The 19,196-nt window shown below is 38.5% G+C and overlaps 1 protein-coding gene across 3 annotated transcripts; it reads right to left on the reverse strand.

The window, feature by feature from the left end:
- Positions 1-260: 260 nt before the first annotated feature.
- LOC112200219 (transcription factor IIIB 90 kDa subunit) lies at positions 261-18,929 on the reverse strand. Of its 3 annotated transcripts, none has more exons than XM_040518061.1 (19): positions 18,689-18,929; positions 18,510-18,591; positions 18,358-18,433; positions 17,655-17,740; positions 17,482-17,558; positions 15,768-15,824; positions 15,365-15,477; positions 14,988-15,067; positions 14,790-14,876; positions 14,314-14,394; positions 12,646-12,819; positions 12,404-12,568; positions 10,977-11,049; positions 10,448-10,536; positions 10,154-10,220; positions 8,475-8,597; positions 1,466-1,557; positions 1,205-1,258; positions 261-872 (listed from the first exon to the last, which is right to left on the reverse strand). In XM_040518061.1, the coding sequence occupies exons 1-19, from the start codon at positions 18,745-18,747 to the stop codon at positions 645-647; spliced, it is 1,863 nt and encodes a 620-aa protein (XP_040373995.1). In that variant the 5' UTR covers positions 18,748-18,929; the 3' UTR covers positions 261-644. The 3 variants fall into 3 exon arrangements, with proteins under 3 accessions (XP_040373995.1, XP_024197010.1, XP_024197011.1); XM_024341242.2 differs by having other exon boundaries at positions 1,466-1,555; positions 8,474-8,584; positions 10,140-10,220; positions 18,689-18,927; XM_024341243.2 differs by lacking the exons at positions 261-872; positions 1,205-1,258 and having other exon boundaries at positions 1,527-1,555; positions 8,474-8,597.
- Between the last annotated feature and the right edge of the window lie 267 nt (positions 18,930-19,196).

Genomic DNA, 19,196 nt, shown 5'->3' on the forward strand with positions numbered 1-19,196 from the left:
TGATCTACTCATGCATACATAAATATCTACCGATCGAAAAGTGAGTCTTCTAATTGTTGATTAAAAATTCCTCATGAAATCCTCATTTTAGTGGTCCTTATTACAAGCTCTCCCCAAAATCGAGACTATTAATCTAATAAATATCACTTATTGAGATTTTACTGTATGAGAGAGTTAAAGCCCCATACGGATGAACATGAGAAAGGTAAAAGGGGTGGAAAATATAAAAAATAAAAAATAATAATAATAATAAAATTGCAGATATTAATCTTTCAACTGTATAAAATAACACAACATAAAATACAAAGTTTTATTGGGTACCAAAGAATATAATGTTATAATACAAAACAGGAAATTGTCCAGTCTTATTCACACTTCAGCACTAAAATTTGGAGTACTTGACTATGATGATAATTTATTGGGGTAGTAAATACAACTTTATTTACAAACAATTAAAATTTTCCTATACAATCTCTTAAATGATACATGCATGGTTGGACCGTAAGTCACTGCCGGGAGTCAAAATTTGGGGTTGAGGCGGCCGCCATTTTGGCCTACCCCAAGGGTCGGCCCTGCCACCGCCAACTAAATCAAAGCAACTTCAAAATTTTAGGACGCTGAAAACATGGTGACGAACAGCTATCTCAGAAATCATCATAATCACGATCATTGTACTCGTCTACTTCATCAACATAACCATAATTGTTGAAGCCTGTTCCTTCAATTCCTTCTTCATCCCCATATTCATGTTCCATACCCAAGTCATCATCTTTGTATGCATCAAATTCAAGCTCTTCACTGTCATGGGGCATCTTGTCGTCATTGTCAAGATGTGAATCAAATTTTCTTTTCTGGGAGACATCAGGAGCCTCCTGCATACACAAGAAAAATAATAAATAAGTACACGAATCCACATATGCATGAGAAATAGATAGGTTCCTTTCATATTAGTTTACTGGGAGTTGATTAGAATTGGTTTTGTTCCTCACTGTTTTTCCATAAATATTGATGGAATTCTCAGTTCTTAGCACTAAAAGAGAGAATGTACCAAAGTTGAATAAGTGAAATAGGTATCAGGGATCAACAATCTGTTACTACTTTCATTTCTGGCATCTATGGAACTTGTCATGGGCATGCATGCAAAGAAATGAAAAAGTAATTCGTTGTCATTTAATAAGAGAAACAAATAAGGAGAGATGCATACAGATGTTTCGAACATATTCTCCAGGACATCAAAGTTGATTTTTGAGCTGAGTCTCTGCAAGGAAACCAGGTTAGAATCGATCAGAACTTGGTACTATGGTTTAGAAACACACAATGAAAGCTAAAGCTAATGAAAATATATATATATATATATATATATATATATATATGAATAAAAGAAAATGCATGCACCAGTGGAGGAAAAATATTGATCACCAGTCTGTTCAACATTTATTTTTCCCTTATAGAAAGTTACCATTACCTTCTTAGTTAGCATTTGGTGGACAGCTTCTGCAGCAGTCTGAGCTGGAGTAGAGTTTTTTGCTTCAGCTGCTCTAGCTAGTTGCCTCTCCTGAAAATTACAAATCATAAAGTTGAGGTTTATAAAATTGATTAATTATGGTCTGTGAGAGTGATAAATGCAATATTGCAAAACTTATCCTCCATATCATGCAAGCTATATGAGGGCAATTACATTCCAGTATTCTCACATTAGGACCATCATCATAACTATAAATGCACTTTTATCTCTGCCACAACTGTCCAAAACAATTTCTCACAAATTTCTACACCAGCTGTTAAAATAAAACTTGGGAAAATCATGTCATTTAATATTCTTCTCAAAAAAAAAAGAGCATGTCATTTAATATTTGGAAATTTTGGATGGAAAAGAAATGATTTCGCAGAATTTGTGGCCTTCAAGACTTTCATGAGTAGCTTTTGTATAAAAAAAATAAATAAATAAAGAGCAAAGAAATAAGCTGTTAGAAGAAAACTAGTCCATAAAGTTGGGCATCACCAAACTTCAGAAAGATAAGACAGTTCTGAAAACTTTCATTTCTAATGAAGCCTATATAATTTTCCTTTAATTAAATGCAGAATCAGTTTCCTTGAATTTAGTGCTCTTTGTAACTAGGCATATTAATTTGTTTTCAGTTATAGATTGCTATTCATTTTTCTTCAGGGTTTTCTGTACTGAGTATCTGTTTCGTTTTAGCAAATGTAGGAGTAGATAGACATGTTATTTCTGTTTCTTCCACTTAGCCTGTATTTACTCTTGCTTTTCTGTAAGTAGGGGATTTTCAGCCCTAATATTTACAAGGTCTTTCTACTGTGTGCAGCCTTGGCCGCAGCACTGTTAGTGTGAGTCATAGTTCCCTATTAGGAATAGACTAACAAGGGAATATATTGTTGAAACTACTTACCTTGTATATGTTGTGTAGTACAGTAGTACACAATAGTAGTAGTACATTGTAGTACGATTGTAATCTGTTTATATACACCACAGAATGGGTGTAATGATATATCAGAAAATTCATTCTCTCAATCTTGTCTTATTTGACTTGGTATCAGAGCAAAGATCCGAGAGGACTTTGTCTCTTATTTTCTATTTTCTATTTTCATGATCGAGGAATTAATTCAAAAACCCCATTATTAGGGTTATTGTTCTTTTAACGGCGTTACATCCGTCCAAGAACGATCTGACCATCTTCTTCTTGGACTTCGACGTTATTAGTCAGCCGCCTTCTTCAAGCTGACGTCATCTGCCACCTCTGACCGACGACAGCCCAGACCGGCTTCTTCACTTCAGCCGACGCCCAGATCGACGTCCGTCAAAGAACGACTAATCATCTCCTTCTTTGACTTCAGCATCCTCTTGCTCAGATTGACCCAGTCATCTTCTCCAGATCGATCAATTCCGGCCTTGTCTTGCCCAGATTGATTTCGGGTTTTTCCTCAACCAAAGGTCAGCGTCGCTCTCCCAGGTCGATTTCCAGATCGATTGATTCCAGCCCAAGACCGCCGTCAAAGACCGCTGGCGCTCCTTTTGCCCAGATCGGTTTCTTCAGCAGTCTCATCGCACCATCTAGCTTCCTGCTTCGTTCGGTGACAGCATCCTCAGATCGGGTCGTTTGTTTCAGCAGCTCGTATTGGTTTCTTCAGCGGCTCGGATATCCTCAGATCGGTTTCGCATTAGACCCGACCAGCAACTTCAGCAGCCCCGTCGCTGACGTCAATTCTCCGCCCAGACCAGATCGCCTTAGTTTCCTCTTCACAAGACCCAGCAAATTACTTTGGGCACCCACCCAAAGATCAACTCAATCCATTCGGTCCTTCAGCCCGAACCTGTCGATCTCAGTCTCATTCTCCATCTTCAGGCCATCAATTTCTCTCTGTTAGGAAGAACACAGATCATACCTTCAGCCCTTAGACTACCGGCGTCTTCCGTTCGCCCAGACTGCCGGCGCCCTCCGTTCAGCTCGGCGCCCAATCAGTGTCCTCTCTTCTCCGGTCACCTGCTTCCGCGGCGTCCTTTCCAACCCGAAACTCAGTCAACTCGCTCACTTGGTCAAACTCAGTTCCAAAAAAAAAAAAAACCAACTGTTACTATTTGTTTATTTCCGCTGCGTACTTTGGGATTCGTATATTTTTCTATTGTATTATTGCAATGGGTGGTGATGACAGTGAAAGTCAGAGTTCTAAGACCAATGAGGTCCAGCGGGTTGAAGTGTCTGTGCGAAGTTCAGATGGAGGTTCTTTTAGTTCAGATGGAGGTTCTTTTAAGGATTGTGGTAAGATTGTTATGGCTTTAAAGGTTTCTAACTTTGTTGGTTCTGCTACATGGATTATTGATTCTGGTGCCTCCGATCATTTGACTTATGATAAATCATATTTTACTGACTTGTCTTCCCCACCAGTGTCCTATGTTACCAATGCCAATGGTGAGGCTTTTCCTGTGTTAGGGTCCGGGTCAGTGCGTATTACTCCCACTTTAGAGCTTCATAATGTGTTATATGTACCTGACTTGTCTCATCACTTGATATCTGTTCCACAGTTGAATACTGAGGCTAAATGCTCCGTAACCTTTTATCCTATGTATGTGATTTTTCAGGATCTTATCACCAGGGAGATAGTCGGTCGGGGGTATCTGAGGGGCAGGTTGTTCCATCTGGATCAGACATACGCGGGAGAGAAACCAGGAGCACAGTCCCGGGTCGCTTTGACTTCGAATTCTGATAAGATAAGTGAAATTTGGTTGTGGCATCGCCGTTTAGGGCATCCTTCTTTTAGTCTTATGAAAACAACCATGCCTACTCTGTTTCTTGGTGTGAATGAGTCTGCTTTACGTTGTGAAACATGTGTTTTGGCCAAGAGTCATCGTGCTACTTATTCTCCTGGAGTGTCTAATAAAAGTGTTATTCCTTTTGAGTTTATTCATTCTGCTGTTTGGGGGCCTTCAAGAGAGCCCACTGTATCGGGTATGAGATATTTTGTGTTGTTTATTGATGATTGTACGAGATTGTCATGGGTTGCCCTTCTTAAAACCAAAGATGAAGTCTTTCCAGCTTTCCAAACTTTCCGTACTCTTGTTCAAACACAGTACCATAGCACCATTAAAGTCCTTCGTTCTGACAATGGGGGGGGAATATGTTAATCATGTTTTCCAAGAGTTTTTTTAACACCCATGGGATTGTTCACCAAACCACATGTCCACAAACACCTGAACAAATGGAGTGTCTGAAAGGAAAAACCGTCATTTACTTGATATAGCTCGTGCCCTTCTCTTTAGTGCCCATATGCCTAAGTATCTTTAAGGTGATGCTGTATATGCTTCCTCCCATCTTATCAATCGTCTTCCCTCTGGTGTCCTTCAGGGAAAAATTCCATTTGAGGTTCTTGCATCTCATGTCTCCTTACCTTCATTTCATAATCTTCCAGCTCGTGTCTTTGGTTGTGTTGCTTTTGTCCATGTTCTTAAGAACTAGAGGTCTAAATTGGATGCTCGAGCACTTAAGTGTGTGTTTGTTGGCTACGGAGGGTATCAGAAAGGGTACAAGTGCTTTCATCCACCTACCAGGAAGTACTATGTCACTATGGATGTCACTTTCTTTGAGGACATGAGTTATTTTACCTCTTCCGATACAGCTCTTCAGGGGGAGAATTCATTTTTTGAAGAGCTGTATCATGGAGAGGGGGAGGAATCCGAAGGAGGAGAAGAAGCAGGTGGTATTTTGACGGATCCAGTTGAAACCATTAGTTCGCCGCCAGAAGGAGAAGCTCCAAACATCCAAGCACCAGTTTCTATGGCGGAAAATGATGTTGCAGATACAACTCCAAACATCCAAGCACCAGTCTCTATGGCCGAAAATGATGTTGAAGACACAACTGTCCCTCCTACCATTGCTTCTACCCCTGACCCACAGCTTCCTGGTACTGAAGATCATTCATTTGAGGTATGTCCACCCACTATTACTAGTAGTAATGAGTCTAATGTTAGGCAAAATGTGTTACCAAATAGGACCACTCGGGGTCAATCAGCCAAAAGATATGAACCTACCCTTACTGCCAAATCAAAATACCCAGTAGCCAATTATATGTCCACTAGGAGGTTGTCTAAGTCATATGAATCTTTTGTGAATCAAATATCTGTTGTATCAGTACCTAACAAAGTGCAGGATGCATTGGGGGATCCAAAGTGGAGGAAGGCAATGGAGGAAGAGATGGAGGCGTTGCAGAAGAGCAATACTTGGCAACTTGTGCCTCCACCATAAGGCAAGAAGGCTGTAGGTTGTCGTTGGGTGTTTACTGTGAAGCATAATGCAGATGGATCAGTGAATCGGTACAAAGCACGCCTCGTAGCAAAGGGGTTTACTCAGACATATGGTATTGACTACGATGAAACGTTTGCTCCTGTTGCCAAGATGAACACTATTCAGGTTCTGCTCTCAGTCACTGCTAGTTTAAACTAGCCACTCCGACAGTTTGATGTCAAAAATGCATTTCTTCATGGAGAGTTAGCCGAGGAAGTGTACATGAGCCTTCCACCTGGGTATGTAGTTGCTTCTCCTGGTGATTTTGTATGCAGATTGAGAAAATCTTTGTATGGTCTTAAACAGTCACCTCGTGCTTGGTTTGGAAGATTTTCACAGTTCATGCGGAAGGTTGGTTACAGACAGAGCAACTCAGACCATACCTTGTTCCTTAAGCATCAACAAGGGAAGGTAACAGCTCTAATTATTTATGTGGATGATATGGTAATCACTGGCAATGATACTATTGAGATAGATAGACTGCAGAGACAGTTAGCCTCTGAGTTTGAGATGAAGGACTTGGGTGAACTTAAGTACTTCTTAGGAATTGAGGTAGCCAGGGGGAGAGAAGGAATCTATCTGTGCCAGAGGAAGTACGTTCTTGACTTGCTGACAGAGACAGGTTTGTTGGATTGCAGACCTGTTGATACTCCTATTGAGCAGAACCATTGTTTAGCTGAGTATCATAATCAGGTACCTGCTGATCGAGCTCGCTATCAGAGGTTGGTTGGGCGCCTGATTTATTTGGCTCATACTAGACCAGATGTTGCATATGCAGTGAGTGTGGTGAGTCAGTTCATGCATAACCCGAGTGAGAGTCATATGGATGCTGTTATGCGAATTTTGAAGTACTTAAAGTCAGCTCCAGGAAGGGGAGTACTGTTTTCTAAACACAGCAACATTCTTGAGGTTTGTGGCTTCACAGATGCAGATTGGGCTGGAAACATCACAGACAGAATGTCAACATCAGGTTACTTTACCTTTGTGGGAGGTAATTTGGTTACATGGAAGAGTTAGAAACAGAAAGTTGTGGCACGATCTAGTGCTGAGGCTGAGTATAGGGGTATGGCTCACGGAGTGTGTGAATTGTTGTGGCTGAGAAATTTGTTACGTGATTTGGGTTTCAAACTCAAGAGTACCATGCAGTTGTATTGTGATAACAAGGCAGCCATTGACATATCACAAAATCCGGTACAGCATGATCGTACTAAACATGTGGAGGTTGATCGTCACTTTATAAAGGAGAAGCTAGATGCCAAAATTATTAGTTTTCCTTTTGTTCCAACTGAAGAGCAACTTGCAGATGTACATACCAAAGGAGTTTCCAAGAAAGCGTTTTATGACTCACTTAGCAAGTTGGGCATGGTTGATGTGTATGCGCCAACTTAAGGGGGAGTGTTAGTGTGAGTCATAGTTCCCTATTAGGAATAGAATAACAAGGGAATATATTGTTGTAACTACTTACCTTGTATATGTTATGTAGTACAGTAGTACACAATAGTAGTACATTGTAGTACGATTGTAATCTGTTTATATACACCACAGAATGGGTGTAATGATATATCAGAAAATTCATTCTCTCAATCTTGTCTTATTTGACTGCACTAATATGGAGAACTCAATATCATTTTATTATTAGCATAATAATATTAATTAAGCAAATATGCCTTAAGGTTAACTTTTTGAAATCCCTACAATTTTCTATCATTGATTAAATTGCTTGAACAGAAATATATATATATACACACACACACACAGAGCGGATCGAGAGAGGACGTCCGCACTTTCGCTAAAGTGCGGACGACGACGCTGCAGCCCAACTCAGGCCACGACGGTGTGGCGCCAGTTGCCGGAGGGAGGCCAGGGGTTGGACGGACCAGTCTGCAGTTGGGTGGAGTCGTCTGCGACGAGGTTGCAGCGCTGCAGGTCAGGTTGCTGCCCAGAAACCTACAACCTCGACCTCCTCCAACCTCGATCGTTGTCCAGAAGCCGTCTGGGATGCTTCCGACCTTCTTCCGACCCGATTCGCGCAGCCGTCGTCCGCACTTTAGACGTCCTCTCTTGATCGGGCCTGTATATATATATACAGGCTCGATCACAAGCGGACGTCCGCACATTAGCTAAAGTGCGGACGCCGACGCAGCAGGCGGTTCCAGGCAGCGACGGCTGCACGGGGCTAGCTAGAGGGAGGCTGGAGGCGTCCCAGACCTCTTATGGGCAGCGATCAAGGTCGGAGGAGGTCGGGGTTGCCGGTTTCTGGGCAGCCACCTCACCTGCAACTGCAGGTTCTGTGCAGCGCTGTATAACGGTCGCCGGCGACTCCACCCGACCACAGGCCCCCAGCGTCCATTCGGCAAGCAGCGCCGCGCTGTCAACGCTCGATCGAGGCTGGAGGAGCGACGTCCGCACTTTTTCTGGGTTGTGGACGTCCGCTCTCAAACGGCTTCGTGTGTGTGTGTGTATATATATATATATATATATATATATATAGAGAGAGAGAGAGAGAGAGAGAGAGAGAGAGAGACAAGAAAGGCAAATTGACACGCACGTGCCAAGAGGCCAGTATATGGAGCCAGTTACTCTCCTTCTCGTAATAATAATAATAACACGCTTTACCTAGTAAACTTGAAAACACATCCAAAAAAATTGAAAGATGACAAAGATATGAAATAAAAGACCTTTTTTCTCTTGGCAACAGCTGCTTCAGTATTTTGCGCAAGTTTCTTTGCACCTTCTGGACAATTGATATCCATAGCAGCCTTAGCTGCTTCCTCCTTCGCTGCTTGCTCCTGTAAAAGTTTACTGGAGGAATGAGTTATACAACAGATCAATATAAAAGGATAATAAAATAGGATGACACAACCAATATACACATAATCCATGAATCAACTAAGCTTTAGAATGTTAGAAATGGCTGCATCTCATGTGAGTCATGTCTACCACTCTATAACCCAACTGAGGCCATTGCAATGAAATATATTCTTCTTCACTTTTGCATAGGGGCCATGCAGATCTGTTGCACATCAGTTCGAGTATGAATGCAATGCATATGTGTACATACATGCATATGTACATGTGTTGCAAGCTTCTGAAAATCCTTGGAAAGATTGGGTCACTTCCCTATACAATGTCTTCTCTAACTAAACTTTGCATTCTTGTAAACTCGTATCACTTCCAGAGTTCCAGCCTTGGTAGACAAATGAAGAACTCACTGGCCAAACCTATGGTACAAACTTCTAATAATACAATACATATAATGTAAATGTAAATATTGCCTTCACTTCTACTCAACTTGACCCTATACATTGGTCTATTAATGGGTCCGAGATTGTTTCTTCCGGATACCTTTTTGTTAGATCATCCAAGTAACTCCATTGTGCTCATTGTAAAGTAAGTTGGAAGACTACTTTACCTGACTACTTTCAGGAGTCGACTTCTAGCTTAGGTAGTGGCTCATCGTAAAAGTCATACTTATAAGATGCTTTGGAAAAAGGATTTCATAGCGTCATCGACTCATTCGGGCGTGGTGTGTACCCAGCTCATGAATCATGAATTCACTGTATATATTGCTCTATTCTTTGGAATAGGTATGGCTTGGTTTTGGTTTGAAGTGGACCATTCCATGGATTATTATTCCTAGTTAAGTGAGGGTTTCATGAGAGTGGAAGCCAAGAGAGAGTTGTTACTTGTTACTCTTTGGCAACTAGCATTTATTTAGGTATGGTTGGAGAGGAAAAGAATAAGCTGCCAAGTTAGGAAAGAGGAATTAAATTGTATTTGGGACAGGTCTCGAAGGAGTGTATCTCAGTATGTTCAGTGTGTCATGCTTTTCCCCAAGTCAACTACTTATCCTGTTATCCATAGCGTTTGCACTTCTTAATGTAAAATCCTCATTTCCTATAAGCTAAAACACTGAGACTCAGTTTACCACAGGTCATGCATTCATCAAACACTTTGGGATCTTATCCAATACATGACAGCTCATTTAAGTGCAAAGCATTGAATATCCACAACTATTTAGTTTACTACATTTAACTTATCATGCTAAACCGAGAAGAATCAATTAAAAATCACTAAATATTTAATAGAATTTGCATTGGTTATTGCCCAATAAAGTTTCTTTAGTTGTCCAACCGCTGAATTTAATCTATAGCAAAAATACATCTTCCACATGATATCACCACGTTGACCAGAAATAATTTAACCTCTAGATCTAGAAATCCAGATTTTAGAGTTGATGGCAATATACTAAATATACACCATCATTTATCATATTTGGAATGCAAAACTACTATTTTTAGAAACACAATAAATGATAATTAAGGGCATAATCAATTAGAGTACCTCAATGTACTCACGATTCATTTCTTCCCAAATCATCTTTTTGTAGCGTTTCCCCTCTTCATTAAGAAGGTAGCCGTCAACCTGTGCAAGATCCTAAATTTAGAGTAGTGATCCAACAGTACAAGTTATCTTAAATAGTAGATACAAATATAACGTGTGCAGTACTTATTTTTGGTACCACCAGAAGTTTGTGCAAATCTGGAGTATAGAATCTCTAATCTCTAATTATCAATTTTTTTTTTTATGATCAGTATGGGATTACCAAGATTAGAAAAGATATTACGGAATTCAGTCTAGTAGTTATGCACCTCCAGATCATCAATATCTGAAAAGTTGTCAGACTCATCATCACAAGCTTCAGTTCCGGTCTCAACAGCTGTATTCTCCATAGCAGCCCCTAAAACATTACATTTTCAGCAAAGACTTCCAGCAGAACAAAGTTAGACACACACAAAACCACACACACTAAAACATTACATTTTCAGCAAAGACACCATACCACACCACACCACATTATACCATACCATTTGACGATTTTTTTTTTTTTCCTGAAAAAAAAAATGCCTCAGACAACTTCCTGGGCCGAGGTTCAAAACCGGGGCCCCCTGCAGAATCGTATAATCTTTAGGAGGCAGGAAATTCTAGCAAATAGCTAGGGATGTACATTAAAGGGGTTCAGGCCCCAGACCACATGAGAGAAAACAATGGGCCTGACCCTCTTACCCTAAAACCTTGTTGGAATTCATTGGGGATATTACCTATTTATCTATGAGAATTAGAGAAACGAAAAGGAGAATGAAAAGGAGAGGACAGGTAGAGAGAGATAGAGAAACCAACCATCACTTTCAGGCTCCATAAGCAGCAGTCCTTTATTCTCACTTCCTGATTTTGTGTTGTTCTCTTTCTCAAACTAAAAATGAAATGAGCAAAAGAAAATCAGACACAATTTGATAAGTCAGAGAACAATAATTATGGCTTATAGCGTACAACAAGCACCATTAATAACCGACAAGCAACAAAAGTTCTGGAAAAAAATTATCTTAAGGGCATGATTCAATATAGAAAACCAGCTTTAGAGAAAATGCCCCACCCATTCATAAGACCTATATCAAACATAACAGAAATCAAGGAAACATGCTTAACACGTACAAAACCTTCAATAACATCCAACTAACATCTTAAGAAAGTGCTATAACACAAGTAAACCCCACATGAGGAGAAATCAAGACCCTTCAATTCCAAAACCAAAGAGCAAATTTGAAACAAATCAACTCATTGAAGGCTTAGTTCTTCCGCATGCAAATGAATTAACAATCACCAAACTGACCAATTGTTTATCTTCAAAAACACTTGCACAGTATGCTTCCAATCTAACGATATTGGGGGAGGGTATTGCACATCATATATCAGTTTAATTAGCTACAGTGTACAACTCAACCCATCTAACCAAAAACAGTCCCCAAAAATCAACAAGCTATACTTTTCAATCCAAATGAAGGATTTCTTATTTAACAAAAAACAATAAATGTCTCTAACTTCAGCAGCAGCTACCAAAGCCCACAAAGAACCCAAAACCTGACTCTATCACATAAACCTCACTCCTCGGACTTTTCTTTGAAACATTCCTTTCTATCCAGAATTAGATCACCTAAAACATCACACAACACTGCTACTAAGTTTTTTTTTTTTTTAATCTTTCACCCAATGGCACAATGCTTCTCAACTGATAAGGATACACAAGAGGCCAGACTATGACATAGTTATGCCGAATTCTAAACCATTTGGCTACCATTACAAGTCAGTTACATAGTCCAGTTCTTAGTTATACCACTACTCTTGGAGAGAAAAAGAAAAAGAATAGTCACGTAATTTCATGCCTGTTAAACTAATAATTCATAGAAATAGAAAGCAGAATCATTGCTGCCTCAGTATTTGTAGTTCAATCATGACTCCGCATACTTTACATAGTACGGTTCTTATTTATAAAAACCAATACCCTTGCAGATAAAAATAAAAGAAAAGTCAAGTAATTCCATGTCTATTAAACTACTAATTCATAGAAATGAAAAGCAGAATCATTGCTGCCTCAAGTATTTGTGAAAAGTTCAATCATGACTCCCCGCACTTTGCATAAATTACTGTATATGGTTCCAGCCAAAACGATTGTATATGGTCAGTATTTTATAAGAATCATTCTTATTGTAACTTTACTTATAATTACTGTAGAGATAGCAGCTAATATAACAATTAAATTAAACAGTTACCTTGGATGACTGATCACTGTTGTCAAGGCTTTGACAAGCAATGGTATCGATGCCAGAGTCATTAGCATTAAGGTCCGCAGATGCTTTTTTCAATCTCTCTATTTCAGCACGCTGGAAAGCAGGAGGATTAGATCCTCCGTCAAGTCCACCTGAAATTGTCATAAACTACACCAACCTGTTAAAGTAAATAGAGTAGGGATTTAAATCATCATTGGAGCATGAGAAAAGAAATATGGACTCACATCATCATAACAGGTTTGACAAAGTCCATACGCAAAAGGTTTTCCACTATCCTTATGTTCACAAAGGATCTTGTGTTCACAAAGGCCACCATCTGTATTATCCATTTTATCAGCCATAATTGGTTGTTTGCTTAATTCATCCTGTTCCTTTGCCTTCACGAGGAACTCTTCAATCTAAAAAAAGCAGATTCCAAATTGGGACAAATCGATTCAGTACTCATAATTTCACAAACAAATGCATTGAAAGGAAAATGGTAGAGAAGAAACAACTGTTAGGTTTACAAGCTAATCAAGCAAATATGAAATCACATTCATGATCCTTAACTTGTTAAAAAGTAAGCCAACATGACCAGCTTGATAAACTTTCACCAAAAGTGATCTCCACCGCTATTTTTAATTTTTTTCAAGAAAAGAAAACCTGTTATTATTACAGATAGCAGAGAAGGAGTTCACTCCTATTGTACAACTGCAGGTAAAAGATAAATAACAACAATCTTATGACCTAAAAGTTATTAGGACCACTCAATGTTAAGACCACTACACACTCTCAGACATATTTTCTCTAGACCCAAAATCGGCCTACCTCAAGAATGTGAACCAGGTGAACAAACCTGACCTCATTCCCTCAAATGAAAACAAAAACAAAAATATTAGTGGTATCTGCAAGTTGCAAGTGGGACACCTGAGTCTGTCCACCCACCTTTTAGCCCTTAATCAAAAATTGAGCTCACAATGGGCCACTGATCTACTAGTCTACAGACTACGGCCCCATTTGGGATTGCTTCGCTTTTTAAAAAATCACCTGTTGTCTAAAATCTTAGATTATATTGTGTTTGGTAAATAAATAAAAAGCAGCTTTAATTGAAAATTATAGGTCACTGGCAGCAGATTTTAGAAGAAACCCAAAGGTTACTTTTTAGAAGCTGCTTTTGGTGTGTGTGTGTGTGTGTGTGTAAACTCCTGCAGATTCTAGACTCCACAACCTTGAATGTCAACATTAATGTGACCTATCAAACACCTTCCCATTTCCATAACAGTAAAATCAGCTCCTCCAACTCTAGGTTATATAAATTCCTTCTAAACCACATGTAACGACTCAATCTGAAACTCAAACCCTCTGCCACATCAGCTACTGTGTCACCGAGGAAATTCGACAAGTTCTATAACCTAGTCAAAAGACCCATGAACGCTTCCTCTCCAACCCACAATCCTCCCCACCACCATTTTGCAACAATCTAGAAAACCTTCATACCCTATGAAAGATCCTTCCAAGGTCTTTGACATCACCCCTCAATCATATTTGAATCACACCCATTTCATAAGATACATACTTGCTTCTAATACTAGCATGCCATAGTGACTCCCTCATATTGGGAATCTCCAAAACCACTTAGCCTGCAAAGCCTTATTCCTTTCTTCCCGCGTTTGAAAGCATATCCCTCAAAGATTCTCCACCTTCCTAGAAACCCCTTTCTGAATTTTTAAATCAAGACAAACAATAAAGGTAAGATGCCTCGTCTATAAAGATAAACCTTCTACCAATTTTCCAACCCTGTTTCAACCATTGCCTATCAAAATGTGCATCTATCGCTGTACTCACATATTGTAGTAAAATAGCCAAAAATGAAAGAGTCGCAATTATCAATATAGGGATTAATGTAAGCATACCGTCAAGCTCCCAGATTCTGTATTCTCAAATTCAACCAGCCGCTTAGTCAATGTAGCATCACAAACATGTACAATTTTGATCTGGAAAAAAATATATAATATACATCAAATAAAATGGAAAAAGGAAAACTGGAACTTTTGAAGTATCTTTCAAAGTGTAAAGGAACAGGAAAAAGGAGTTGTCATATATAAAGCAAAAGCAGGAGCTTCAAAAGAAACAAGATGTCACACTATAAAACAATATGAACTCATTCACACTTTTTCATCAACTAAAAATTAAAATCATATTCATGTCTACAGCTCTTTGCCCAAAAAAAAAAAAATGAAGTTCAAAAGATGGTATTAGGATGACAACGAAAAAGCCTCTAATTCAAAAAATAAAACAGCATCATAACCATTCCAACAGGTATGACAAAGGCATGAAATAATAATTTCTTCTTTGACAAAGCAGAGAGTAGCAACTGAATCTAACTTACAATATCAGATTTGGAGCACTTGAGACCGTGTGAAAGTGCTGATATATATAATGCAGCACCACATAGTCCACTGGGTTTTCTGCCTGTCTGGAACCAATTAAAGATTTGTCATATGATACATTCAACCTCCTAGGACGACCATCAAAGCACTTGACACCAAAAACATATCAAGATAAAACACTAAAAGTGAGTTCTCACCTGCATCCAATCCCGTTTCATGCTTGTGATAATCCTTTGTGCAGTTTGCATAACCCCTTTATCCCTTCCTCCTGGTAAACCTACAAAGCATATTTGCAAATGTAAACTATTAATTGAAGTGACATTAATTTCCGCTTCGAACAATTTCAATCCGATGCAATCAGAAGGAAACCTCAAGTTTTTGGAGTTGATACTTCAGTCGCAGAGACAGAACCAACACTATTTAGAAATATTGAAAAACTCATTTAAGATGATGTCACACTGCTTAAGAGATAACCTTGTGTTGGAAATTGACTAAAGCAAATACTTATGGAGTTTTTTATTCCATCTATGATAGGATGAGAAAGCAATGTGGTGTTACAGTAGCAAGCACTTACTCTCAGCAAATCTATGAATAAACCAGGAAGGATCAACAAGTTTTTGAACAATTGGGTGCTCATCAAGCCTCAGAGCCTTGCAAAGTTGCAAAAACACAGCTCCCAGCACATAGCTGCAAATAAAATCATATGAGATTATAAAAACCCAAAACTCAATTCTTGAGGGTTAAATCACAATCAAATCAGTCAAAGTGTCATTACTGAGAAGCATCAGAGAGTCAAAGGAGAAAGCATATAAGAAAAATCAATCAGATAAAGTTTTGGTTTAATATACTTAAGGAATATTAGATCCAAACCACAGCTATCGAGGGTTAATAAAATAAAATCAATCAGAATGTCATTACTAAGAAGCATGAGAACATGGAGAAAAAAGAAGGGAAACAAAGAAGAAAGACTTTCTCACACATTTATCTTTAAGTAGTTCGAAAAATCAATGAGAAGATATGGCTTCTTCTTTTCCCTGCAAGGCAAGATTCAAGTTCAGAATCAGTTCACATCTTTTTGGCTATATTTGGATATTTTCTTGAAAACATTATGGCTGTATTTGGATATGGATAAGAAAATTAAATTAAGAGCAAACAAAATTAATTATAAAAACTAAATAACACCGGTATGGCACAATTTTTCCTTTTACTTTTGCGAAGAAATGAAAATTCATTAGAATAATATGATTGGTGGATAAGGAATCCACAGAAGACAGCTGAAAGAAAGGATCTAAAAAAACTCTGAGACCAACGAATAGCTGAATATGAGAAGCAAGACTCTTCACAACAGCTACCAAATTTAGCACAATATAAGAAAGGGAAAATCAGCAGTACCACTGAATGACCATAAAGCAGACCAAAATTGCAATCGATCTTAATACTGGTCAAACTAATTTAACTGGCAAGCCACCAATTTCATAATGTCCAAGTAATGATAATGCACAGATTGTCTGTCTTCTCTAATAATGTTGAGATTTACTATGCTTCATACAGTATATCTCTCATCCTTGGTGATCACAGGTTTTGAAAAGAAAACATACAAATAAAAGAAAAGAAAATTTGAATTTCCTTCTATTAAGAATATGTCTAAAACCCTTCTTATATGTTGTCTTTATTTGCTTCAGCCAAATACATCCAAGTACAGCAGGTCATGCAGCATTTCTAATATGCTCAGTTCATCTATACAAATTTAACCTTTCTCTTTTTGTCAAATAGATGGACTGAGCATATTAGAAATTTAACCTTCATGAGCGAACTCTAACTGGAAGATTTTTCTTTTTTTTCCTGAAAAGAAAGAAACTTCTTGTTTACAAAATTCAAACTGGTGTAGCATTTATCCCAACACCAGCAGAATGCCCATTCCCCCAATATTGTCTCATCAAGATAAACAGTACAGCACTGTAAACATGATCTTCACCTCAATGGAAGAAACAAAAACAAAAAAGTTATCAACCGCAGTTTGTAATAAACAAACTTTATTAATTCTGTATCAGAAATTTTTTTCTTAGATGCTAGCAGGTATCTGCAAGTACCGGTGGATTAGAAGTATCCTAGAGTCAAAGACACAAAAAGTCAACCTAAACAGATTTGAAGTCTGGATAATGGTATGTGCAGTATGACAGTATCAGAGTATCCCGAGTATCCACAACGGGATACAACAAGTTTTGATGTATATGTGCTTCAAAATGTCCGATGAAGAAAAAAAAGCAGGACTATAAGTAGTCCATAATTTATCTGTAAAATAATCATATACGATAATTCTCCACAACATCAACTGAAAGCAGTAACAAGAATATTCCCATCTGAAAAGATTGCAGAAGTTGAACTCCAATGACACTGAAGCCCAAAGAGAAGTCCAGTAATCAACCCTACACAAGATTATGAATCAAAAAACACCAAGCTCATAGAAATTCAGTCTAAGATTCTTACCTTATAATTATGTTATAATTGTGCTTTTTATTTCCTCTTATAATGGATGAATTTCTCTAAGGAATAAGATCAAAGTATACTATAAAACTAAAGGGATATAACTAATATTCTCGAATTTCCTCTGCATTCTAGGGAACTTATTAAGGTCAGTTTATTTAAGAATTCACAGAACAAAAAAATGATGTATAGCAAAGAGAGTCTTACCGACATGCAATGTAAAGACATGCAGCCTGTACTTGCTCTGACTTACGGCCCCTTGTGAAATTCCGCTCAATAGCAATCTTCACAAAAGCAAAGCAGATTCAGAAACTGAACAGTTCACAAGTTCTGTATAAAGAACCATATTGAATCTTAAATTCAAGTGATGGTGCACATACTCTATAAAAGCGTTTAGCTATGTCAATAATTTCTTCATTGTCTCCCATATCTAAAGCATTTCTCATACATCTCAATTCATATTCGGCTGCAAAAGCATAAAAACAAAAACGATAGATCGTTAATATGCCAATTCATCGTCATCTTCATTCTTCAGCAACTCCTGACCATCAATTCTTATGTAACTATGATAACATTTGAACATGATAAACTTCATTAAGATTTCAGAGCCTGAATCTGAAATTTAACCATCTAAACTTGTGAACAATTGAGTAACTCTGAAGAGCAAGTAAGCAACCAATAGGAACAGAGCGCCTATTTCAAAAGAACAAGTACCACAAACTGTGGTAAGATTCCAAGGTCTGTAAACAAATGCAAAGTAGTTGCCTCCCTTGTATCCTCGTGCTTGGATGTCAAGTTTGTGAACAACTGGGTAAATGCATGAATCCAAACGTAAAAGTACATACTCAACTCTAGTTTATCTGACCATAAAACTCTACTGCATAATCCCTTCAACTTGCACCTCTAACACCAGACCCTGACTTTACTTATCCACTGACCCAAACACCAGTGCAAAATTTCAATTATCCTTTTCAGAAGACTGTACATATCTCCAAGGAATCCTAGTCTAATGGCATACAGTGACTACAAGAAAAGCTTGAACAAGCCAAACATTGAAAGAACGAAAAACGCAAGAAAACAGACCATTTTCGAGTATCCTTTCGCGAGAAGCTGAGATTTCGCTTTCCCTGGAGCGTACATATCTTCCAGCCAATTGGCTCTGCAAAATACACACAACAACATCAACCCAGTGATACTCAAGAACAACAGATATGTAGAAGAAGACCCAATAATACCTGGCCCGCCGCATTCTTAACGAAAGTGGGTTCCTCAGAGAAAATGTGATCCTCTAAAACCTTGCCACATCCGGAACACCATCTACAAAAACAATCAAACAATTACAGTTGCAAACAACAATAAAGCAATCAAGTTTAATGGAGATAGAGAAACAAAAAGGGTGAGTGAGACAACTCACAGTCTACCAGCATCGCTGGTTCCTTCAACATTTTTGACACAGAAAGTACACCATACCATTCTGGCTCCCCACTAAGACAGACAAGGGCAACACCAATTTGGTTGGTTGCCCACAAAATTCGAAGGTGAAACAAAGTTGAACTGAACTGAGACAAGAGTTTAGTTGTTTTGGGTTGTTCTTGGACTTGGTATTCCGTCAGCAGTAGCAGTTACACGGGACTTGAGAGACTCTCGTCTTTACAGGGTTTAGTGGGAGAATGGGTTTTTTCACTTTTTACTATCCCACGTTTCAGGGGAAACTGTGCGGTTTATAATTTGGATCTGGGTTCGGTAAATTGTCTCGCTCTGGTATTACCGCTATTAGAGAAGCGCCGATCAACTATTTTGTGTCCTTTTTTTCGTTCCATAACTATTGCTTCCATTTTGAATGGGGGAACCAAAATAAATTTGTTATTTCTGTAATAAGATTAATTGTCATTATTAATAGGAAAATACTTAAATGCATGCTT

This window comes from Rosa chinensis, chromosome 4, assembly GCF_002994745.2.
Source record: "Rosa chinensis cultivar Old Blush chromosome 4, RchiOBHm-V2, whole genome shotgun sequence".
Lineage (NCBI taxonomy): Eukaryota > Viridiplantae > Streptophyta > Magnoliopsida > Rosales > Rosaceae > Rosa > Rosa chinensis.